Source organism: Trachypithecus francoisi, unplaced genomic scaffold (genome assembly GCF_009764315.1).
Source record: "Trachypithecus francoisi isolate TF-2019V2 unplaced genomic scaffold, Tfra_2.0 Lachesis_group12, whole genome shotgun sequence".
NCBI lineage: Eukaryota > Metazoa > Chordata > Mammalia > Primates > Cercopithecidae > Trachypithecus > Trachypithecus francoisi.
Window position 1 is genome coordinate 36,891,251 of NW_022681457.1, and position 24,721 is coordinate 36,915,971.

General features: G+C 42.7%; 1 protein-coding gene and 1 long non-coding RNA gene across 3 annotated transcripts in view; one reads left to right on the plus strand and one right to left on the minus strand.

Moving 5' to 3' along the window:
• Nucleotides 1-3,525: 3,525 nt before the first annotated feature.
• LOC117093831 lies at nt 3,526-8,888 on the minus strand. Its single transcript, XR_004441264.1, has 2 exons — nt 8,643-8,888; nt 3,526-3,948 (listed from the first exon to the last, which is right to left on the minus strand). It is a non-coding gene; the product is annotated as an uncharacterized LOC117093831 (long non-coding RNA).
• Nucleotides 6,503-24,721, plus strand: part of LHX8 (LIM homeobox 8) — a 30,543-nt gene continuing 12,324 nt past the window's right edge. Inside the window, exons 1-7 of one of the 2 annotated variants that reach the window (XM_033229300.1) lie at nt 6,503-6,520; nt 12,417-12,503; nt 12,914-13,075; nt 16,765-16,886; nt 18,915-19,135; nt 19,642-19,745; nt 24,440-24,535. In XM_033229300.1, coding sequence (XP_033085191.1) covers nt 6,503-6,520; nt 12,417-12,503; nt 12,914-13,075; nt 16,765-16,886; nt 18,915-19,135; nt 19,642-19,745; nt 24,440-24,535 — 810 coding nt within the window. Of the gene's footprint in view, nt 6,521-10,214; nt 10,765-12,416; nt 12,504-12,913; nt 13,076-16,764; nt 16,887-18,914; nt 19,136-19,641; nt 19,746-24,439; nt 24,536-24,721 lie in introns of those variants that run through there. The other variant, XM_033229302.1, reaches the window with a different exon arrangement.

The following is a 24,721-nucleotide window of genomic DNA, read 5'->3' on the forward strand; positions in this document are numbered from 1 at the left end:
GCGAGGTGGCGGGCGCCTGTAGTCCCAGCTACTCGGGAGGCTGAGGCAGGAGAATGGCATAAACCCGGAGGCGGAGCTTGCAGTGAGCTGAGATCCGGCCACTGCACTCCAGTCCGGGCGACAGAGTGAGACTCCGCCTCAAAAAAAAAAAAAAAAAAAAAAAAAAAAAGTTCTAAGGACCAAGGGCTATGGCTGGCACAGGAAGTAAAGCCAAGTGGAAGAAACTCGAATTCCCGAGGAAGCTCTCCCAGTGGCTGAAATCGCGGGCCTCCGGGGTGATGATCAGGCCCAAGGCCCCTAGCGCCTGGCCCTCCAGGGCTACTGCCTGCCCGCCTAGATGCCGCGCCCGAAGAAAACAAGCGGCGAAGCTACACAGAAATGACAGCGGCCTCCCCCCGGCCGTCTCCAGCCTTTCTTCCCGACTCGGGCATCCGGAGCCTGTCCACCTCACGGGACAACCCACGCACATATCTGTTCTGGCCTAGTTAGGCCTTGCCCCCGTGGCCTTGTTGTTTGTTGCTGGTTTCGGTTGTGGTTTTTCCTCTTATTTTCACAGCGTTCTGTGGGGTGCTCGAATGTGCACAGAGGGGGCTTTTGAAATGTTGGGCAAGAATTACCTACCTATTTACCAGTAGATAAGGCGGAGGGGAAGGAGGACTTGGGCCTTGAGTCTCCTTCAGGCTCTCCTTCTCAGGAAAGAAAGGTCTTATCCTCTGGAAGACCGATCTGATTCCAGGAGAAGAATGTTACCCATGTGAAACCGAAGCCTCCGCCCTGGGGCTTCCCACGGAAAAGAATGCGAGGAGGGCGGCGGTCAAACCCAACAGGGCGACGCGAGGAGCCTGTCTCAGGGCCTGGGCTCGGGTAGGCGTCCAGGCGCTCGGAGCCGCGGCCACCCACACCGACTTTGGATTAGTGATGAGGAGGGGCGGGGGAGAGGATCACACAGGGTCCTCCACCTGCTTTCTGAACAGAGCTTGTTTCCGGGGCGCCGGCTCTCATCGCCCAGCCCTGCGCCCAAATGCCTCAGTGCCTCCCGGAGTGCACCGCGCGGTGGGGATGCTCCCAACTCGCACTGGGGCTGGACAACTGGGGCCTGAAAACAGTGCCTCCCGGAGTGCACCGCGCTGTGGGGATGCTCCCAACCTGCACTGGGGCTGGACAGCTGGGACCTCAAAGCCGTGGGGACCTGCCTGGCTCCAGGGCGTTTCTCTCGAGGTCGCTTTCGAAGGCAGGCGCCAGCCCAGGCCTCCGGGAGCGAGAAAGGGCCTCAACTCCCAATGAACGCGCCCTGCGGGCCTCCGCCTCGCCTCGGGCGTTGGGGTGTTACCAAGGAAATGCAACAATATTTATGACCAGCAGGCGATAAGAAAGTGTTCGCCCATCACGCGATCCACCTCCCTCCCCTGGCTGATTGCCTTCCTGGAGCCCATCCCCCTCCCTCTCCTCCCCGCTCCCGGATCCCAGACCCAGGTTCCACATGTGTCTAACTCCATTCCCACCTAACTGTGCACAGCGCTCAGGTCCCTCAAGACTCGCACCTCCTACCCCACTCCCCCAGTCCCGCCATCCTCAAGGTCTTCTAAGAGAATTTTCACTTCTATTATAATGCTTCAGGAGACTGGGAGGAGCCACACGGCCAAACATGCAAGGCCACAAAATATTATTTACATGTAGCACAATGGTTAAGACCTTGTAATGAGTTTAGGTTCATCCTCTGTCGCTAGTTTGTCGTGAGAATGTGGGCTACCTCTCCGAGCTTCAGGTTCCCCATCTGTGAGTCAGGCATAATAATACATTCTACTTAACAGAAGATTGTGAGGACTACATATGACAACATATATAAAAGCCAGACAAAGCTAAACAATCCATGGTACTTCTTATAAAAGGATGCAAATTCGTCTCTAAAAATACAAAGTCTTTTTAGGAAAAAAAGTTTTCTCAGCCTGGGGGGAAAGGTGGTTTAAAGAAGCAGGAATTCTGACTTAGTTTACAGCCTACTTTTTTTCTGCATCCTGACCTTTAAAAGACAGATTTACATGGATTAATCCAAGTTATTTTTTAAACGCAAGAGGTTCCTCCCCACACACAATACCCCAAAATATTACCGAAGCAGGGCAGAAGTATTCTGAAGGAGAGGAGGGGAAAGAAACGTTGAAAAGGCATTGTATGTATTAAAAGCTTCAAAAGAAACTGCTGCCTATTTATTTCTTCCCAAAACTTTGAGATGCAAAAACAATAATGATGCAAACTGTAAAGAGCTTAGCCAGATCAAGGTGTTATTACTGAAAGTTGAAATAACCTAAAGACATCCTTTAAAATTAATAGTAATAATAATAAACACTTGTTGGAGGCCCTTCTGAGGAAGGGGGGGTGGTATTTGAGGGAAAGAAATGGGATTAACCACTTCTAAAACAATTTTTGTTGTGTTTCTAAGCCTATAGCAGTTATAGCTGAGTTCTCAAATCTTGGTGTGTCTCTCCAAGAAGACACACCAAGTCTTAAGAATAAGGCTCTAGCTCCTTTAGTGCTGAGTAATTTCAATATCGCAAGCGCTGGTAAAACCATTCCAGGTTGCATGGTGTCTTCCAGCCCTTTTTCAGGACTTTGGAATCCCAGTCAAGTCCTAGACGAGGGCTTATTCCTGCTTGGATGGACTGTGACTGGGGAGAGACTAAGCTCAGCCGCCAAGGCACCCAGGGCACACTACTGTGACTTGCTGTGGAGTGGAACCTGTCCTACTCAAGAGTGAAGACTCCATCTACTGCCCTCCTGTCTCCTCCCTGTTCTTCCTCTTTTTTGTGGACTGTAAACGAAGGTGTATCTCCTTTCCAGTCCAGAGAGGACAGCATGCAGCAGCACCTGGCTCCAAATGACCTCAGCTCCCATTCTGACTGTCCACCTTGGGTCCCCTTTTTACCCTGAAGCAAGCCAAAATCTATATCAATGTCTGGCCATCACACACAGCATTTCAAAGTGCGCATCCAGAGTCTGTCTATGGGGGCTTGCCCCAGGCTTCTCCTATCCAACACCTTCCTACTGGCCCCCCCCAGAGCCTCCTGTATAAACAGAGGCCCTGACCCAGTTGGTCTCTTAGGCACCCAGGGTAGGTTTCCCAATTTAATTGCAAACGCTGAGGTCTGAAGTTCTCTCAGGAGGGAAGAACTCAAATGCATCATGATGCCTGAGGATCCCTTGGAGGTTATAAGCGTATACGCCTTTGTTATAAGACAAAAATAGCAAAGTAATTAAAAGTCAGGCCTCCGTGTGGGTTGTCTGGGTTTGAATTCTGACCTGGCTTGGTAAAATACGGCTGTGGGCAAATTAAAGTGAAGTTGTATGCCACAACATCAGTCGGGCATCTGACAAAAAACAAGCCACTTGCTAATTATTATGTCAGAATTTCCATGCCCTTTCTTACCTAGCTCTTCAAAGGATTGAAAGATGCAGGAACTGGGCAAGAAGGGCAAAGAGGTAGGAAGCGCTAGAACTACGAAGGCAGAGAAAGGCATGAAACCCCCTGCACCTGCCAGCATATACTTTCATTCAGAAAGCAATTTTTTATTGTCTAGTGCCAGGCACTGAACTAGGTTTCAGAGAGTCGTTGGAACAGCATACGGTTCCTGCTTCCAGGAAGCTTGTAGAGCTTCAGGAAGAACTGCAGGGGTCGACTTTATTGACGTTTGTGTGGGGAAAAAAAACTATTGCTAAAGACTTCACCGGAGGGGTCGGTGAATGAGAAACAATAAATAGCCTTTGCACAAACTGAGCCAGGCAGCGCAGCCTCTGCTACTGCACACAATAACAGGAGTTTCGGTCAAGGCCCAAAGGAAAGTTCCAGAAGTGAGCGCAGGCCTTAGGACTTCAGTCTGTGGGGAGATCGAGTCACCGTCTATCCAATCCAGATTTTGATCCACTAGCTGATGATTAGACATCGAATTATGTAATCTGCAAGGAAAAGGAGAGAGAAAGATTACCGCCGATTTAAGCGTTCTCCTTTTTCCGGGTCGTGGCTGTTTTATTTCTCACTTTAGTTCATTCAATGCTGTTTAACCTCTGCCCAGCAAGAGTAGGGGTGGGAAGGGGGCGGTCTTCCCTACAGGACACAAGACGCCCCCCAGCTGCTCAGCGGAAGTGGGCAGAGGCAAGAGGCTAGCGGCTGGACCACTTGTGCTGGAGTGGTAAAGAACTATCATGAATCCATTTACTGAAAGTATCAATTTCTGAACTCAGTAAAGAGGACAAACACCACAAAGTAGTTAAAAGTCAGGCATTCGCGTCGGATGTCTGGGTTGGAATTCTGCCCTGGCTTGGTAAAATATGGCTTTGGACAAATTAAAGTAGGGTTGTGTGCCACAACGTCAGTGGGAGCACTTGACAAATAATAATCAACAGCTATCATTACTGCCATTTTCACAATATTCAGAAGGTTGTGCAAACTGACAGAAGGGTGCCAAGCATTTTTGAACGTGCTAGATTAACTCTCATATAAACCAGCAATAAAGGAGATGAAAAAGGTGTTCATTGTGCATCCTTGGGCCTAGCTGCCACGATAGGATAGAGGTGGCTCCAGGCAGCGGCACTCATCTCTGGAGCCTCTGCAGCCCAGGGAGGTGCGTCTAGCCTCTGTGACCGTTTGAACCTCTGAAAATGGTCAACTTGCTGAAGAACATTGACCTACTCTTCACTGGGGAAATTGGGCCTTTGGTGGCTCCTCTACATCCAGACCTCTCTAGGGAAGTGAAGGAGGATGTGGTAGGAGAAAGATTATATTCACTGAGAACCTCCTGTGTGGATGAACACTTAATTCAACATTATGATTTTTATGACAATTTCCAAGTGATGCCATCTTCATTTTACAAATGAGAAAGCTCAAGTGTTAAAAATTTAAATTGCTCAAAATTCCATTACAGATGTGACTAACTTCAAACCTGTGCTCTTACTATAATAACATGTTGCATATCTCTTAAACTTTGAACTCCCATAAAGGAAGGCAGGCAAGCAGGGAAGGAGGAAGGGAGAGGAGGAGGAGAGAAAGGAAAGGAAGAAAACCTTGCCACAGTTACAAGAATCGTTCTCCTGTAGCAGAAATGCATATAGAAGTTATTTAAGTTTTTTAAATTCATGGCTCAAGATTCTTGGGCCAACTTTTTTTTGTAAAAGTGTGGCTTTATGAGTTACACCAGAGGTGGAAGTGTTGCTGGGGAGAACCTTAGACACCAAAGTTGTGGGCAGATGGCACAGGCCTGTGTGGGGCTCATTCACACTGGCTAACAACCTGAGCTGAGGGTTCCCTTATCAAAATCTCATCCAATTCTACAAATAGGAGGCTCGCACAGTCCCGCTTCTCCCTCTCACCCCATCCCCAGAAACCGAGAAAACCATCTGGCGCCTGCCTTTTTGCACTTAGATAAAGTTTAGTTTTCCTGCCACACTGGCCGAGTTGGGCTTTCAGACACCCCTGGGGACGCGGGAAAACGGGGATGTGGAAGGGCAGGAGAAGCCTATAGGGTCTCGGTTCCATCCTCCTTCTTGATCAGCGAACTCAAGGCTATATCCGCCCGGTTAACCTGGGACTTGTAGGGAAACGCGGTAAAGGGAGGCGGTTAAAGAGTTGGATTCTCTCATTCTCTCATTCTCTCATTCTCTCATTCTCTCTCTCCTCTCTCCTCTCTCCTCTCTCTCTTTCTCTCCCTCCCTCCACCTTGGACTTTGGCTTTTACAGAATTATCCAGGCAGAGTTCTGTAGAAACAGGTTAGAATCAGGTTTCCATTGGTCCTGATTTGTTTATCATTCTAAAGGGTAAAATGTATATAAAACCGGCACCTCCAAACCACAGGCGTGCTTAAGGCGCGATTGTCGGCTTGGAAATGTCACAATGAATAAATGGTGTAACGGACTTTAGCGTTTCGCGCCATAGCGTTTAGCGGGGAAGCTTTCCAGGCTGCCCTGCTTAATTTCGGGCTCCGTTTGGTTCCTAATTTTCTCTCTCCCATCCTCTCTCTTGGACTGGAAACGCTCCCCCTATTCCTTCCGTAGCGGACGGGGAGAGGTTACTGGCACTCTGCGCACCGGCAGAAAAGAAACACCTAGTCACTCGTACAGGCTCTTGGCTCTTGGTCGCAGAACTTGGCTTTCCGTTATTGGTTCTCCAGAACCGCTCGAGACAACTAGCCCCATTCGGCTATCAGACTGCAGTGAGGAATGCCGCGGAGCGGGTGGCGAAGGCCGGGTCTGCCCACCAGTGGATTCCCGGGTGTCCCGCGTGGAGCAGGCTTGCCCAGCTGGGAAGCCCATCAAACCTCAGTTTTGGTCCACAGTGGGAGAGACTGGTGGGTCCCAGATGGAGGCCCTCGCCCGTTTTTGGCGACCTCCACTGGCATGAATAAACGCGCCCCTCTCTTACCCACAGAAACTGTGGGTGGCAAGGTCTAAAAAGGAGTCTGGGACCGGTAAGTCCCAAGGTGAGCGCGTTTACAGCTCTCCCATCTCTGAGGGGTTATGCAGGTTCTGAGCAGCGCAAGTTTGTGGAAAGAATCTCTAGAAGCAATCTCCTAAAGTCTTTTCCCAGACTAATATTTATAATGCTTATGCTGGGCGAGGGGGTGGGCGTGGGGGCGGCAAAAATCCAAAGACACCGTCTCCTAACCCTGAACCAACTGTGACAACCACAGTTTCAGATTGGTTTTAGCTGAGATTTCACCTTCAGGGATCGAAGGAGTCGCCACCAGAATTCTGCCAGAATCTGTACCACCTTATGGTCGCGAAAGTCTCCCCATCCTCCACCGCCTCCTACAGTCCTCTGGCCCACTGTACCCTTGGCGTTGGTGTCCCGGAGGTGGGCGGTGAGGGCCGCGGGCCGGGTAAAGCTCGGGTCCGCAAGAGCAGGGCTCTGGTACTGCGCCTGCAGGCCGCCCGGGAGTCCTGGATGCGCCTCCTTTGACCACGTTTTCTCCCAGCCTCCAGCTCTGCCTCACCCTGGTCTCCACAGGTCTGACCCAGGCGAGTTCCTAGAAGGTGGGCGGTAGGAGCTGTAGCAGGCGTATTTCGGGGATCCGAGTTTCCAGAGATTGCCTGAGCACCGCGGAACCTCCAGGTTAAGTTCTCTCACACGTGTGGTTACTCACCCCGAGGAGCTCAGAGGCAAAGGGTTCTATAGTCAAGTTGGTGGGGACTTTCCCTACTTAAAGTTATAATTTGCTAATTCGGATCTATTGCTTTTAAATATCGAGTTCCAGAGACCTCTGTCAATGCAGGCTTAATTTCATCCCACTGATGAAGGATGTTTATAAACGGCGCCTGCAGTGCGAGCTGGGTGTGAAAATATCAGTTTTATGCCTTTTGATAAGAATTACCGAGGCGGAAGGCTTATTAGACGATTACAAATTTCGCAGCTGCTCGCAGCCCAATTAGGCAGCTCTTCGGGTGAGTGGAAGCTGTGGGGGTCGGGGTGGGTTGGTGTTCCCTCTCTCCAGCCCCGGACCTCCAATCAAGGCCTGGCCCCACGGGATCTAGACCCCTTCCCTGCCCCCATCGGTTTTTAGGGAGATGCACTCAAGGCTTGCCTGGAGCAGGAAAGGCGCAGCCTGGGACAGGAGGCACTCCAAAGTCTCTCAGGCTGTCTTTCCCATGGGCTTGCAAAAAGCCCTGTGATCCGCAGGTGTTGGTAGACACCTTGGGTGGGCCTGCGGTCTCTGGTTTTCAAATTTTCAATTTAGTAGGTAGGAGCTGTCACGACGCAGGCGATTGCTTCTCCACCTGTGGACACACAAGATAATGTTTTCTTGATCAGAGTCTTCGTTCAAACTTGGAATCAATTGGAGTTTGGGCTAAAAACCCTCATTTCTAAGACCAAACAGACAAACAAAAAACTCTTTTGATTTTTAGCCCAAGCACCCCTGTAAATTAGCAGGGTACCTTTTGCTTTGCCCCAGCCGAGGACGAGAGCGGGTAAGAGGTGTGACGCCAGCTCCAAGGAACCTGGCCACTATGAAGAAGCTATACCTTCCTATGCCAGCCCCTGACAAAAGGTCAGAAGGTCGTTGTACCCCAGACCGACAGGACGATCAGCCCTGGCATTCATAGCAAACACATTCCCCTCTTCTTGCACACTTGACCCCGAGCCAAAGGCTTATATCTCCCAGGACGTAGAAATTGACTCACCGCCCAGAGGTTTACAGTTCAAGGATGGGTACGCGCAGATGCACCACGGGACAGGTCAGCATCCCACAGGCGCCTGGAGTAAAGCGAGGCCAGACCAATCTTTCAGGGCTGCTGCTCCTGTCTGACGACCATTCTTCTTCCCCAAGCCCAGAAACCTCTAAAAATGAATCATTTTCTCCACTTATGCAGAGATAGACGCTCTTAGATCAAGATTAGTATTTTGAAAACCTGATTGAGAGCCGCCTGATTAGGCAAGGGTGGGTGGAAAGACCGCATAAACGCCCGCACCCCCGCCCTACTTCCCTAACACAGCTCTAGCTCTCTCTGGATCTCCAAATGACCCGCGCGATAAATTCTCCTCGATAGTAGCCAGATAGTACCCCAGATTCACTTTAAACCCTAACACACACACACACACACACACACACACACACAGAGAGAGAGAGAGAGAGAGAGAAATTAAATATCCAAACTGGACCTTTATGTTTAATTCCACTTTCAACGAAATCCTGCTCTATACACGACCTGATGGCGCCAATGATCTGCACGACTCTGACTTTCCATTCGGAAGAGCGGTCTCCAGAACGATGCTATTTCATGGAAAATGCATTATGTGAATTTCCCCACCACCCCCAATACCGATTTTTGCACTTGATGAAAAACACAAGTCTTTCTGGTTCCCACGCACAAGTTAGCTTTTTCAAAAGTCAATCCACCCTAATCTTTCAATTTTCTAAGAGGGCACAGATTAATTATAGCGTCTCCTCCCTTCGCTCAGTAAATTTAAACGAGATCTCCCAGAGTGGACCTGCAGGGGGATGGCTAATATTAACTTGTGCGCAGCTGCGCGAAAAGAAAAACAATGGCGATAGGAAAATGCTCTGAAGACTCTAGTGTTTATGGGAGAAAAATGCAATGGAGGAAAAACTAAATTTGTAGTGGTAACTCGGTCCCAGACTCTTGCGCAGGCTCACTTCATCACAGGAAAGGCTATCTATCTCCTCCGCTAGCCGGCTGCTGACCGAGCTGGGTTCTGGGCAAGATCCTTTCGATCTTTTTCTTCTATACAAATAAGGCAAGGAGATAAGACATGTGTGTGTATGCGTGTGTGTGTGTTTACATAAATATTTCCACGTAATTAAAGCAAAATCCTATGATTCTGTTAAAGGCCTTTAAGAAATAGACTCCTAGGTCTCAGTTTCAGAAGTTTGTTTAGTTTTTTAAATGGAAACAAAAATCATTAAAAAATAATCTTTTAACCAAATTTGTCTTTATGCACTAAATAATGAAATAAAGTTTACACCACAAAGAGTCTGTTTTAAACAAACACACCTTCCAGTCTTAATCAAAATTACGGTACCCTGAGTACCTCCCTCCGCTGCTCCCCCGCCCGCAGTCAGAACTTGAGGCAGTAGACCAAGGCTGCTAGGGCTTAAATTTTGTCTGGGAGATGAAAGAGCAATACTCATTAGCAACATACTTTTGTCTTTCTTGTGGCCTTGATTTCAAATCTAGTCGCAAATCATAAGCTTTTGTGTTGCTCAGATGTTCCTTCTTTATCTTAATGAGAAAACTTTTCGGAAAGGGAGCGCGAACTGCTAGATAAGTCAGCCCCCAGGCTGCCAGGAGAGGTGGCCTTTCTCGGCTAGACCGGAGAGCTGCGAGTTTCAAGAGAATGACTAAAACTTTCAAGTCACCCAGACCTCCACTTCCCCTTCTGCTTGCTGCAGAAAGAGATGTAACCTGAATCTTTGTTTAGGTTTGGGTTGGGGAGCGAGAATTTAAAAGTTATGGCAAATGCAGACAACAGATTTTTTAAAGTCAAGTTAACAGGACATCCCCTATTTTTTTTTTCTTTAATACTAAACCTGAAGTCAGTTGGCGTGTCCTGATAAAGATTTTAACATGTAGAGAAGGCGGGTTTTCCTTGAAGAGGTGAGGCTATTTCTCCAGGAAAAGACTTTCCCCCACATGCCCCCTCCCTTTATATTAGGTTCCACCCTCTGGAAAACAAAACTTTTTTTTTTTTTTTTCTTTTCCTGGAGGGACGGAGCTCAGTGAAGTCGGGAAAGGAATTTTAAGAACAGTTCATCAGAAAGTGGTCAGGCCACAGCGGCCTCTTTGGACGAAGACACACTTGTAGCATGATCCTTCTCGGCATCAGCTTTTATTAGTGGATCGGGGCGGGGGAGGGGGGAGATCGGCAGACACGGACAGCCTCTGACCCTCTGGAGTTGGTATGTGATAAGCAGCCCTAGCAGTGCCATGTATTGGAAGAGCGATCAGATGTTTGTGTGTAAACTAGAAGAAAAGGACGTGCCGGAGCTGGCAGTTCCCCCTGAGAAGGTGAGCGAGCCGACGCCTGGCCAGATCCGCTGAATCACAGTGTCCTTGAAACTAGAGTTGTTTGGGCTCCTAAACGAGGTTCAGAAACTACCTGTAACGGCCTCATCTTCAGACCCGGCAATTTTTTTTTTTTATTACGTAGTAGCGTTAGTCAGTAATCATTGCACTCCCTCCCCAAAAGCTCACTTAACCTGAGACATGGAGACTGTAATTTGGGAGATGAAGCCTCGAGCCTAAGGCGCTCTCAGGTCCATGTGTGTCGTGCTTTTGTTCTGTTTGCTACGGTGATCGTGGCTGTCCGGGAGAGTGGGTCGGGAGGACTGGGCGGTTGTCGGTGGAACCGGAGACCCGGCTCGTTTCGCTCAGCTGCCCGCGGACACTTGCTGGCCCTGAGGCACACCTCCCTCTGCGGGGCTCCAGAAAGGCCTCTGGGATCCCAGGGTTGGCCGGGAGAGCCATTTTACCTAAAATGCCAAAAGAAAACCGCAGGGCACAAAACGAGTCACGCGGTTTGTCTGAGTAGACTGGGGAACCTGACAAGCTCTCACCTCGCTCTGGAGGCAGGACCTATGGGTATTTGGTGTTTTAAGTTTGAAATCATCAGCAGCCTGAGTGCCTCAGCAGGACCCGCGCGAGGCGCCCCTGACTATTTCTTTGCTCTGAAGCTGGTTGGGGACACCAGGCGAACACGGAGCTGTTCTGCTTAAACTCCCTTTGTGTGTGAGGACGCGGCCTCAGTGCAGCTACGCTGGGTCCCGCGTAGGGAGCGCACCCCAGAAAGGGAGGGTCTCGGCCGAGGGTCCCGGAGGCCCCCAGGTTGGTATCTTGCCTGGTGCTTCCAGAGGGAGGGAAAAGGGAGGCGAACAGTCAGAAATGCAGAAGTGTGAGCGGCTCGAGTTCGGGGGACCCACCCGCCCCAGAGCTAGAGTTTTTGGAAACGAAAGCAGTCTAACCCCAGAGACGCTGCGTTCTCGTTTAAGAACAAAACTCTTGCAAATACTTAGAAACACTTGAGTAACGCGCGTTGTTTCTTTAAAACATTTTGTCCGAGGTTGCGTGAGTTCTTTTAATGGCACAAATTAAATTCAGCTGGATATTTTCCATTATTCTACCCGCTTTTTGCGCTGGTTAAAAATAATCCTTTAGTAGCTCAAATGTTGACTTACTGAGCAATAAGTGGCAATTTACACCTTAAAGAAACGAGTGTAAATCACTCGCGACTCTAATTGCTGTAAGTTTACGAAAGAGCTGCTGGCTCGGTTTAATCTGAAGCATTTTCATTCAAATTGTCATCGGAACAAACACCAGGCTTCTTAAATCCCGCTGTAATTAGCTTTCAAGTATCCTATTAAACCTCTTCACCTTTCGGGCTATCCTATTCAAAAAGCCCCCTTTTAAAATATATGTGTGTGTCTTGCTCTTTTAATTGAGGTTATTAAAGAAATCAAGTTTCTTCTCCCACCCCTTCTCAATCCTCTTTTCTTCTCTCGCACTCTACCTCCCCCTGCCCCGCACCCCCTTTAGCCCGGTGTTCCCCGCGCCGCTATGATTGACGTCTGGAAAGAAAGCGCTTTGTGCGGGGATGATTGTTATTAACTTGTTATCCTCGGCGGGGGGGCGGGGAACCGACGTGCTCGGGTGAGCGCCGGGGACCCGGAGCCCGGGGAGCGCCGATGCGCTTCGGGCCAGCTACCGGCGCTCGGGTGGCGGCAGCCAGCGGCCAGCGAGGGAGCCTGCGCGCCAGCCCTCCCGCGGCGCCCGGGCTTAGGCGCCGTGACGGCTGCACGCGCTGCCCGGCGCTCTGAGGGCCTTCATTAGCTCGCTCCCCGCGCCGAGGCTGGGGCGCGCAGCACGCTCGGAACTTCTGATCTGTTTCTCCATACTTTCTCCCCCTCCTACTCCGCAGTGCCAGGGGCTCATGTCGGAGGAGTGCGGGCGGACTACAGCCCTGGCGGCCGGGAGGACACGGAAAGGCGCCGGGGAAGAAGAACTGGTGAGTGCGGAGGGGCTCGGGTGCCGGCAAGACTGGCCGTGGGGAGGCGGGGCAGGACGAAGGGCTGCTGTCCCCGCGCTCTTTCCAGGGCCCAGCTGGCCTCTCCTGCAGCGGACGGAGGACGGGGCGGGGAGGGTCTGGGTTGGGTGGGAAGGTTAGCTGGCCGGCGAGGAGGGCAGGACCGCAAGACTCCTGGGGTCCGGAAAGGTCAGGGGTCTGCAGCCCCGGAGGGTGCGTGGCCAGAGCTTGTACTCGGGGAAGAGGGCGAGAATCGTAACCTCAAGAAGCTGTGGGTGGGGTTGGGTGGCCAGGGGGAAGGGAGGGGAGGCGGTGGGGCCGCCCGTGTGGGTAGGTGGGATGCGAAGGGGAGGAGGGATCTAGAACCGCCTGCGCCTCGCGGTTTCCTGCAGGTGAGCCCCGAGGGAGCGGGGGACGAGGACTCGTGCTCCTCCTCGGCCCCGCTGTCCCCGTCGTCCTCGCCCCGGTCCATGGCCTCGGGCTCCGGCTGCCCCCCTGGCAAGTGTGTATGCAACAGTTGCGGCCTGGAGATCGTGGACAAATATCTTCTCAAGGTAAGACAGGGCCTCGGGCACGAGGCCCAGAGGGGAGCGGGCTTAGCGTGGGAGCTCTGGGAAAAAAGTAATGTTCCTCCAACCAACCTTTCCGTTCAAGTTCTGAATAGAGGTTGTAGGTTTTCGCAGAAAATTAGCCCAGTTTAGGGCAACTCATGCGGTGAGATAAAGTGAGAAGAAATCCCAGACTCTTCTATGTCGTTGCAAAACAGCTAATATGTGACACATCCTGGTGTGGATGCGCTGGAGTCAGCCACCGACTTGTAGTGGAAGGGAAGTGGAAAAACCCTTATCCATTCTGAGACGGAAACCTGCTTAGTTATTTTTTACCCAGCCCCATCATATTATTCCTTTCTTAAATATCTTTGTTCCCTCTAAACGGACTGCGGTCTCTCCACCCCAGTAACGTCCACGCCCATGCCTGCTTAGAAGAATTTTAAGTCGGTATGTATTAAATGATTCCCCTTTGCAGTGTCTCTTTTGGTGAGAGCCACTGTAAAGTAGCTTAAAGGATCTTTTCTGGACAAATTTTAAAAATAACAGTCCTATGTTTTTTACAGTTACCTGAGGCTTTTGCAAAGTAAAAGTTTATAGGTACATTTAAATAAAAACCATTTCAATACCTTCCTGCTCTTATTAAGGTTTAATACTTCTAGGCCACTCAATGCTGTCATCTCGAGTGCTTGGGGAGAAAATGGAAATTGATGTAAAGTTAGACACACACAGCCTGGGAAGAAGTGTTTCAAGTGTGTTTTGAGAGTTGATTGTCTTAATTTGTTTTACTTTTCTCTTAAAATATTGGGGAATTTTGGATTAGAAATTTTGGCAGGCCACAGTTATCCACCTCAGTGCAGACAGGATCATGGTCCCATGTGTCTTAATCAGAATATCATGGGGTTTCAACTTAAATAGCTTTTTAAAACCACTGTTTAAAATAATGGTCTCTCCTACACTGAATTAGTAGCAAAATAGTTCACTTTCTATTCTCTCCCCACCCTGCTTAGGTTTTCAAAAGGAGTAATTATGGAGAGTATGTGTTCAAAATTCATGTTAATGGGTTTCTTTAAGTTTCTACCTCAACATACAAAGCTTCTTCATCTGTAAAATGGGAATGCTACCCTACAGATAAAACCTAGACAAAATGCCAAAAGAAGTTTTGGTAAAAACATTTTTAAATGACTAAATTAATCTTACTTGGTGGTTGATTCTTAAAGTTGGCAAATTAACATTGGCTTTCTCTTTAAATCTGCATTCTTAAGATTCCACTTTCCATGTTGCTAAAACTGAGCCTTTTGGATATTGCAAAATCATCTTTTGGGTTAAAACTAGCACCTTATTTTTAATGAGCCCTCTCGATAATTGCCATAATCTTTAAGAATGTTTCTGAGTAGACCTATGAAGGCTCTAACACTTCACAGCAGAGAAGATATAGAAGAGTTGTGATGAAGTGACTTTTAACACACCCTCTGAAATAGATAATAGTTTCTAGTGTTAATCGTGTGTGTGTGTGTATATGTATATATATACACACATATCTTTGTATTGTATAACAATCTAAGTTAAGTGAGTTACGTAAAGCTTTCCTTTGTAATAGGGCAGGAGTGCTGCCAATGAAGTCTTCCATATGCAGTGTTATTGTACCACTTCTTGTATTCTTTAGTCTGTAAGTTCTAAAGCTTGATACTATATGATTGACAAAAACTGAATTATTAACTTTTTTTTCCATTTTGAGTACTTCCTGCAGATAAGTTTGAGTTTAACTTGAGTCACTGTTTTGTTTTTTTTTTTAAAGTTAGACCCTGTATAGAAATATTATTTGAGGGTGTAACTAATATAGAAAAACATTATCTTGCGAGGCAAATAAAATGGAGTTAGAACAGAAAAGTATGACAGGAGTTAGAAGCATCTGTTGCCTTGTCTAATACTTCAGTGCTTTGTCCTTTGGGTAGGTTTTTCTGGCTTGGTCCAAGTTATATGTTTAGACATATACAGATTAGATCAATAGTAGGTTTATAGTCTCCAGAATCTCCTCTCTTCACCTTACTTTACTCCCTAGCAAAGAAATTGAAGATAAAGAGACATTTTAGGGGGAAAGTAAACTTTGAAAAAAGGTGACAACCAGGCCTGGCTTTAGAAGGGAGTAAGAGAGAGGCCATGGCTCTTGCCCTAAAGCCTTGCTTTAAAAACAAAACAAAACAAAACAAAATCCTGGGTAAGACTGAAATACAGAAGGCCCTAACCAGTGGAAGTTTAAAGGAAGCCTGTTTTTCTAAACTTTATACTGATTGGTTCCATTTTAGGAAAAAAAATGAGGAAAATACTTTTTTATTTCCAAGATAGTATTCAACATTGTTAATATTATTTATTCCAGTTTCCTCAGATTTGTTTTCTTTGTTATTTTAAATATTGTCTATAGTGAGCATGTAAGTTCTAAGTTCTTGTAAAGACCAAAACTTTTCAAATGTCATCAAAATGAGACTCTCATTAATGCTTTGGAAAGAGACACATAACTGTAATAAGAAGTCCATAAAACTTTCAGCTTCAAAGTACCTTTTATATGTCAGAGAAAAACACGTTGGACAGTAGTTCTAATTTGATAGACACATAGTCTTTATTATGGAATTGTTGAGCAAAAACCATATCTCACAGTCATTTGTTTTCCTATTTTAGTCATTGGATCCATTTTTAGGGTGTAACTGGTATTTTTGTATGTTACTGTTCTTTTACATGAAATTCAACTAAGCATAAATCAGTTTCTTGTGTCCACTTAACAAGAGCAAACTTTGGGAGCCTGCATTGGATGCAAGCCAGTTCTATCTAATACACATCTTCATAATCCAGGGCTAAAGTTGTAGCTCTTATAATATAATGGCAACAGTATAAAGTGAGAGTAATTATGACTTGTTCCCTGTATTGACAGTATTTCAGGTTCCTATTTAGAAAGTATAAAATACTGACCTTATTAAACACCATCTTATGTTTTACTACTTGAAGTGTAAGTGGAAAACAATGATTGGGTGCTTTATTAGAACCACTTATGATTCAATTTATTTTTTTCCCCTGTAGCCAAATCAGTAAGCAGTTTTACCAGTATACTTTACTACTTACTTCTATTGTTTCTGTACAATGTTTAATGTTAGAAGAGAGCCCGGGTTTCTACTACATCAACATTTAAATTTATCTGAGCAATTTCTGTCCTGTATGGGTAACTATCTCACAAAACCACGTTTTCACTGTCTTTTAGGGGGTATACAGTTTATAATGATTTAGCCAAAAAATAGATTGAGAGAGTGTGTGTTTTGTCTTCTTTAATTACAAGGTTTCATGGTGGGAAGAACTTGGTAAAATATAACAAAAAAACCTGCATGTAGGACTTTAAAGTAACCAGATTATTCCCTGTGTTCATAAAGATTCCATTTAAGAAAGAAAGAAAAAGCAACCTGAATTCTTCAAAGGAATAGAAAATATTATAAACACAAAATGTGGCACATATTAGTATAAATTTTTGGTTGAGGTCTAAAAGATAATATATCCAGATACGTGTTTATAAAAATGACACCTTTTGGATGAAAACATTCAGAGCATGTGTTAATATATTAAGGGGCCAGTTTTTAAAATTGCCGAATACACAAAACCAATGAATACTTTTCTTAAATATGGTATTGCAGTGGCTTCTCTTCCCATCACAGGTGAATGACCTATGCTGGCATGTCCGGTGTCTCTCCTGCAGTGTTTGCAGAACCTCCCTAGGAAGGCATACCAGCTGTTATATTAAAGACAAAGACATTTTCTGCAAACTTGATTATTTCAGGTATGCTCTGAAGCTTTTTCTTAGTAGACACTGGAAGAAATTATTATGCAAAGAGGCTTTTGTAATAGGCTTTTTCTTGTTCAGTTTTATTTAATGAAGCTCAGTTTTTCATATTTAAGAAATTTCAAAATGAGGGTGCTTTCATGTTTGAGATATAATGTGTATAAATAAGCATGTTTATCCTTTTTAGGAATTCAGTAGACAAAAGTTAATTTTAAATAATACTTTCACTTTGGGGAGTGAAAGTTTGAGGCATTACAAACAGGGAAACTTTTTTGCTGTGCATAGGTAAAAAGTATGAAAAACAAAATGACTTATGACGAAGCCCCTGTTTGGTGGGAATGGTTAGATGAAATAAAATCATTTTGGGGGAGAAAATCAAGATTTTGTTATGCTTTTACCAGTTTACCATAGAATGATCCCTACTTATAAACCTATACAATTCTAAGGGTTTGGACACCGTGATAAACCATAGTATTCAGAATAATTGACCATTCTTGTATAAATACACCAAACCTAATTCTGCCTCAAACTATTTATTTTGTCCAATCTTCAGTTTCTGAAATTAGATGAGATTTTAGATGAGATCTGAAATTAGATAACATTTTCTCTGTGTGATCTCTCTATAGTTTAAATGTAAAGTTTCTTCCAAGATATAATTCTGTGTGAACAACTGTCTAGAAATTAAAATATTTCTCAAGAATGACTTTTAAAAATTGTTACATATTTTCTTTATTTACTTTTCTAAATAAAAAATGTTCATTGTGATGGGGAAACTAATACTATATAATAAAGGTTGTAATACTAATTATGTTTATACTCCATTTCAAAAAATGATTTCAAAGAGTTTAGTGATTAATTTGAATAAAAATTGCTAGGTAGTTTAAAATAATTTATGAGACCTAGAGTCTTTTATAAAATCACAAAATTTTATAATTACCAAAAAGGCATATTTCTCAGCGGGTTTACTTTTCATTACTTTAATATTAGTAATAATTTGCTTCCTCATTCACTTGGGATAGGCTAATCTTAATTTTTTGTAGTAACTTAAAGCCCTTTGAAATGTTTGGTTTGAAAGATTCGACAAGTGAAAGTCTAGTTATTTAGGATTTTTAAACTCCTTGCTTCATGTTGTATTATATTGTGAAATTTATCTTTAGAATTCTGTTTTTCAGAGTAACTAAAAAAACAAAGTGGTAATAGCTTTAAAGATATATCTATCAATAAATAGACACTGACTAATCTAGTGTGATTTGGACATGCAGGGCCACGACTGTGATTGTGATAGGAGACATGACAAAGAGTTTCCAGTCATTCAGGCTATAAGAAAAAAACTATTTACATATAACTTTGGTATTTTAAGATTGACCTGCATTTAATGTCCAGTTAGGACTCTGAAAATTTAGAAAATATTTCCTTCCTCCTATGGAGAGCAATACAATAGCTTTTTCACCAAAGGAAACATTTCTGACTTTTCCTTTCTCACCCACCAGGGTGAAGAATTTCTGTTATGTACATTCTTTGATAATTCTAACATTAAATATTTACGTATTTTAACATCCTAAAAATGATATTTAAATCATTTTTAATCATCTTAACTCAGTTTTAAGAAGTCATTATATCTTCAGTTTTTCAGTATAAATATCTTCAGCATACTTTTGTGCTTTTAGATTTTCAGTCTGGAGAGTGTGTGTGTTTATCTTGATTCTTTAAATTTGTAAATGTACTGATATTTGATACAACAAAAGGAATTTTAATAATCATTTTAAAAGAAAACTTCGATCTTCTTTTAGAGGAACAGAGAAAAGGTCTTATTTTTATAAACAGGTTTGAGTTGTGACCCTGTCTCATCTTGATTGCTTACTATACTGACGTTTAGAAGAATAACTGATTCTTGTTTCATTCTCACAATATTTAAATACTTAGGTTATTTCAATGGGGTAACATAATGTGCTGGTTTAATATTTGACTGATGAATATCTCACCAGGCATTAAAATATTTACCTTCCACACCTCTATTTAATGTAGAAGGTATGGAACTCGCTGCTCTCGATGTGGGAGACACATCCATTCTACTGACTGGGTCCGGAGAGCCAAGGGGAATGTCTATCACTTGGCATGCTTTGCCTGCTTTTCCTGCAAAAGGCAACTTTCCACAGGAGAGGAGTTCGCTTTGGTGGAAGAGAAAGTCCTCTGCAGAGTGCATTATGACTGCATGCTGGATAATTTAAAAAGAGAAGTCGAAAATGGTAAATATGTACTTAAATACTTTTGAGTCTTTTGAGACAGTAAATACAGGAATAAAAATAACTTTTCCTAAGGTAATCTTAATGCATTATTTTGTACAATGTAGAAGTGTGGTAAACCTCATTAAGTACTCTACTGTTCATGATGGTCTCTATTTGTTTATTTACAAGGAAAGCCATGGTGTATGTATTAGTTTTGTGCCATATTCTCAGGCAGCAGCTTTGGATTAGGATTTTGCTTTTCTTTTTGTAAATAGTTGTTGTCCTGTATTTGCTGGGCCTTAGATATGTACTTCTAACTTTTTGAACTTTTCACTAAATATACAAGCCTCTAAACGGAATATGTTTTGTACAGTATATCTGTAGTATGTTTTAAAACTTAAGGGGTTTTGCCATCTAGAAAACATATACAGTTACACAAAAAGCCAAGAGATATAAGAAACCTGTTATTGCAAGATGGGTGTACCCATTTGAATTACCAACATATATAGTATGTTTTTTAAATGCAGGTAATGGCATTAGTGTGGAAGGTGCCCTCCTCACAGAGCAAGATGTTAACCATCCAAAACCAGCAAAAAGAGCTCGGACCAGCTTTACAGCAGATCAGCTTCAGGTAAGCATTAACAATGAATTTTTGATTTTTGGAGCCCCTCCCAACCAAAAAAAAAAAAAAGGAATCTCTATGCTGCCTAAAAACATTTTTGTATTTTCTAAAAAATTAGCCTATGTGTTTTATGAAAACTAACTTGGTGAATATATGAAAACATACTTATTGCCCTAAAGTGTTTGTCAGTATTTCTGGCATCATAATATGACATGAAATAGTCATTCAAGCATTGTTTCCCTGGGGTCTGTTGGTATCAACATCAAAGTGGAAACGAAATATTTTGTCTTGACTTCCTGATTACATCATTCTGAACCAGACGTTTATATTTCTACACATAATTGCAATGGAAGACAAAATATTTTGAGACTCTGAAGAGATATACATGTCCCATGTGAGTCTATGGGACACTAATGTGTTAGTCTTTTTAACAAACTGCAGTGAGTCATTTAATGAACACAATTGTATGGTTTTTGCGTAGGAAATAATTGAGTGTGCCTTAAAGTTAACAGGAAAATACTGGTTGACTACAATTGAGCAGATTCCTTTATGTTTTTAAAGGTGGTAAAGGGAGTACTTCTATAATTTGATGTTAAAGGTTTGCTGTGTCCCCTGAAAAGGGTGGGATTTTTTTGAGCTTAGTTGCCCTAAATATGATTGTCATAAATTTGATTTATACTAATTACAAAATAATTAAATTACTCCTTGCTTTATACACATATATAATGATTCCTTCTGGCATTTTTGCAGATAATGAAATCATGTTTTCTAAAAGATTAATGTGACTGAGGCATTTGTTACATGTTAAGGAAAAGTAACATTTGTTGAACACCTACCACACTGCTGGGTGCCTTATACATAGTATCCATCTTTGCTCAGACTTTAAAGGACATTTATGCAGTGTTAACAAATGAATAAAAGTAACTTTTTCAAAAATCACATTTAGTATTCTAAGACCTGCCAGTATTTAAGATGGATACAAGTGTTTCAAGAGAGAATTTTTATTTTGAGATTGATTTAGGAAAGAAACCTTGATGTGACACACATATTCCAAGGGAACATGGCAGTGGGAAGCACTCTAGCATTAAAATCTAGACTCATTCAGAAGAATTTTCCAAATGGATGATTGTTTTAGATTTCTTAACTTAGGCATAAATTAGATTTCTTAATTTAGGCATAAAGTACATGGTCAATAAGTAATGAATGAAGGATAAGGCAATTGAAAGAAATATCTCTGTTTGAGCCTTGCTTTCTGGGTTCTTCACTGGATTATAATGAAGATCACACAATGCCCTAAGTCAGAAGATGAGAGTACTTCTGAGAGACTTGGAAAAATACTCAGTCACTAAAGGTGGCTAGTTAAAATAGAATCTCTAATATATTCTATTTTCACAATGATCTGTTCCCATGAAGGACTGGTTATCATTTTAATAATTACAAGGTTGATAACTTTTGTTGGATATAATAATTTATTATTAAAGTTATAATTGTGAAAATTTGAAACCACTGTAGGTAGACACTTTTCTATGGGAAAATAATTATAAATACTAATTAAATAAAATAGGAATAATATCTGTGGACGTCCTTTTATGCCAAGTCCTATACCAGGCATTTATCTACATTATCTGCCTTAACTTTTACAACAAACCTCATTCAAGAATGCAGGAACTCCTCAAGGCAGACCACCAAGGGAATGGCAGAGAAGAGATTTGGAACCTTCTCCTCAAACCTCTGGTCTCTTCATTTTGCTTGATCTTCCAGGAGGCCATGAGTGGAAGTCTGTCTTATCAAAACTCCACTTAGTAGAAGCAGCAGCTAAAGCAAAAGAGTGAGATTTTAAATCTTGTAGATAGTCTTATGGTTAAACATGCATAAAATATTTAAGCCATGCATTATAGTAGGTAAATGTGATCTGAATCATAAGTTTTAAAAATTGTATATCAGAATTATAGGTTTTAAAAAATGAAAGCATATTACCATTTTCAGATTACCTGTGAAAGCATATAGGTAATATGCTTTCAAAGTATATTCTTATTCAATATGTATTAGCATTTATCTTATAGAAGGGGTGGGTGAAACAAATGAGATACAATCTTTGTCCTAAAGTGGTCCTTTGTAATTTAGGAATCTGAAATAGATATTTTTAAAAATCTTGAATCATAGATATTTTAAATGAAGAACACTTGAATCGTTTATTTTAGCCAGACCCTCTAATAAATCGGTATCCTTATTATCAAACTGTCCTACCTTTAGGAATGCTGAATATTTTCAAGTAGAGCTTGAATTTGGCAAGATAATGAAATATTACATGTAACCAGTGAGTAAGTCAAGACTATCTAGTCAGTGCCTGCTTTGGACAGAGGGGAGTTAAAATGGAAGGGATAAATAAGAGAATTTCCCAAAATTATTCTTTAGAAATTTATGGGGAGAAAAAATAGTTTAAGGCTCAGAGAATGTATTGGCAAATGGATTTCAAATACTGTCCCATTTGTAGAAATGATGTTTAAGGATTTCCTGCTAATATTATGGCTTGCTTATTCTAGGTAGAAGCACTTACTTAATGATTATTAATATTAAACACGCCGAGGTTAGCTCCTGCTTTCATCTGTTTTCAGATTGAGTTGCTGCTATGCAGCCTCCTGACTTTTCCGGTAGATCCCCTGGCCTAAAAATGATGAGTGTCTACAGAGGCTCACTCCTTGTCCATGTTAGAAGAACTTGGAAAAGGAGCAAAGTAGTTTTCATCAACATTAGTGCCTAGAGAATAGTGAAACTAAGTAGAAATTCAAAGTATCTCTTTTTTCTTTTTGTGTGTGTGAGACTAATTATTGATACTATTGAAAGGAAGAACAATCAACTCATCTTACTTTTCCCTTCGGATATTTCAATTCTAAATGATCAGAGTTGTTTTGCTTTACTGTTTAATGAGAAATTACTTCATTAAATATAATTTGGTTGCACTGTCAAATTTGTGACTTTAAAAATGCATTTATGAAAAGCGTGAAGTTTCTGTTTTGTAAATTATTAATAATGACCTTACAAACAAATCCCCAAGTCTGTTCAACTTTTTTCTATTTAAAAAATTAAAAAACAAAGACATAATTTGCTCATTCTGTTTCTATTTGGGGTTATTACACGTCCAACCGCATAGAAACACAACTCTATTTTCACAGGAAGATATCAAAGTAACACATTTGGAGTAGGAATGAAAGAATAAAGTGAACTGAGCAAGAATCAACTTTTAAGTCAATTCTGCCCTTTTGTAAAAGCAAAAAATCCATGTTCTGTTTACAGTGAGTCTATAGATACAATGTAGCTAGATAGGAAGCCAAGAATACTTAATTCTAGAAGGGTAAATTTGTAAACCTCAAAATTTGTAAACCTCAGAAGGTTTCCCAGAACAATATTGGTCTTTTTTTTCTACACCGTCTTCAGATTTTCCTTACATTGTCAAGTTTTACTCTGTCACAAACTCTTAACATACTCCCTGACAGAAAGGGAGTTTAACTTCTAGGGGTATGAAGAAAAAGACATTCCCCTTGATCTCAAGGAACTCACTTTCCACTATGGAGATAGACTTGAAAACAAATTATTTAGCTACCCTGTGACAAGTGTAGTGGCAGAAGATAGCATTATACAAGGAGCATAGTGGAGAATGCAATTAATTTTGCCTGCTGAAAAGAGTAGAAGCCAGCAGTGCTTGAGGTCTTTAGATAGATTGGTTACCCACATCCTATGCCTGTAGACAAGCACAGTCACACTGGGTGCCAAACTCCTCTCTCTCATTCTTCATAATAATACGTTTTTTACATTTTGTAATGCTTCCCTCAGTTGACTGACTTTTAGTAATAGAATTCAAGTACCTCACTTAATTCTCATAATGATTCTCTTTTCTGAAAGAATTCAAAGTTTTTGACTTGTGCTTTTATTCTGGCACTCTCTCCCCCTCTACTCATCTCCCTTTATCTTTTATTATAGGTATTTATTGGCATGTCGGCATCTTTCTGCCAAGAAATTAAAACCAAGGAGTTTTGTTTCATGTTTCACTATCTCTTAGCACTTGGCATGGTGGTTTCAATCCAAAAGCTCACATCAGAATCACCTGTGAGCTTTTAAAATATATACATGTTTAGACCCTGGTAAATTCTTATTCAGTGGACTCTGGTGATTGTCTCTTTTTAGACACTCTTTTTTTTTTTCATAGAGCTAGTGCTCAAAACCATGATGGGATCATTACAATTAAGTGGAATCCTTCTGTTGATGTGTATACTATTAGGTATTAGGGGCTCTGAACCTCTTTAGCTCAGGAAAGGTTGGAGACAAATGTGATATGATTTTTGTATTAAGTTTTCAAATGTTGGCAATTTTTAACAAAATGGAAAAAACAATAAATGAAACTCCTGCTATTTGATTTGTGAGTTATAAGATTGGAAGAAAAGGAAAGGTGAGCTTATTTTTAACAGCATAGTTGAGAGAGTTTTATGTTGAAATAGATTTTTTTAAAGTTCTCAGCATAGCAACTTGTGTATAAATTTACAAAGTATGCATTCGTTTTCAGTTACACATACTTCCCCATACTGATTTTCAAGTAATGAAAGTATCCCATGTTCTTGTGCATGTCTTATCTCTTATGATAAAAATGCAGGAAGAAGACCGAGCTGCTTGTTTTTAGCTATTTACTACATACATGTTTTAAACAACAGGTTATGCAAGCACAGTTTGCTCAGGACAACAACCCAGATGCACAGACACTCCAGAAATTGGCAGAAAGGACAGGCTTGAGCAGACGTGTGATACAGGTGATTACTTTTTTTTTTTTAAAGGTTTTTAAAAATAGATATCGGGTCTCCCTATGTTGCCCAGACTGATCTCCAATTCTTGAGCTTAAGTGATTCTTCCACCTCGGCCTCCCAAAGTAATGGGATTACAGGATGAGCCACTGTACCTGGCCATAGGTGATTAACTTAAAGGTCAATCAAGAGAAA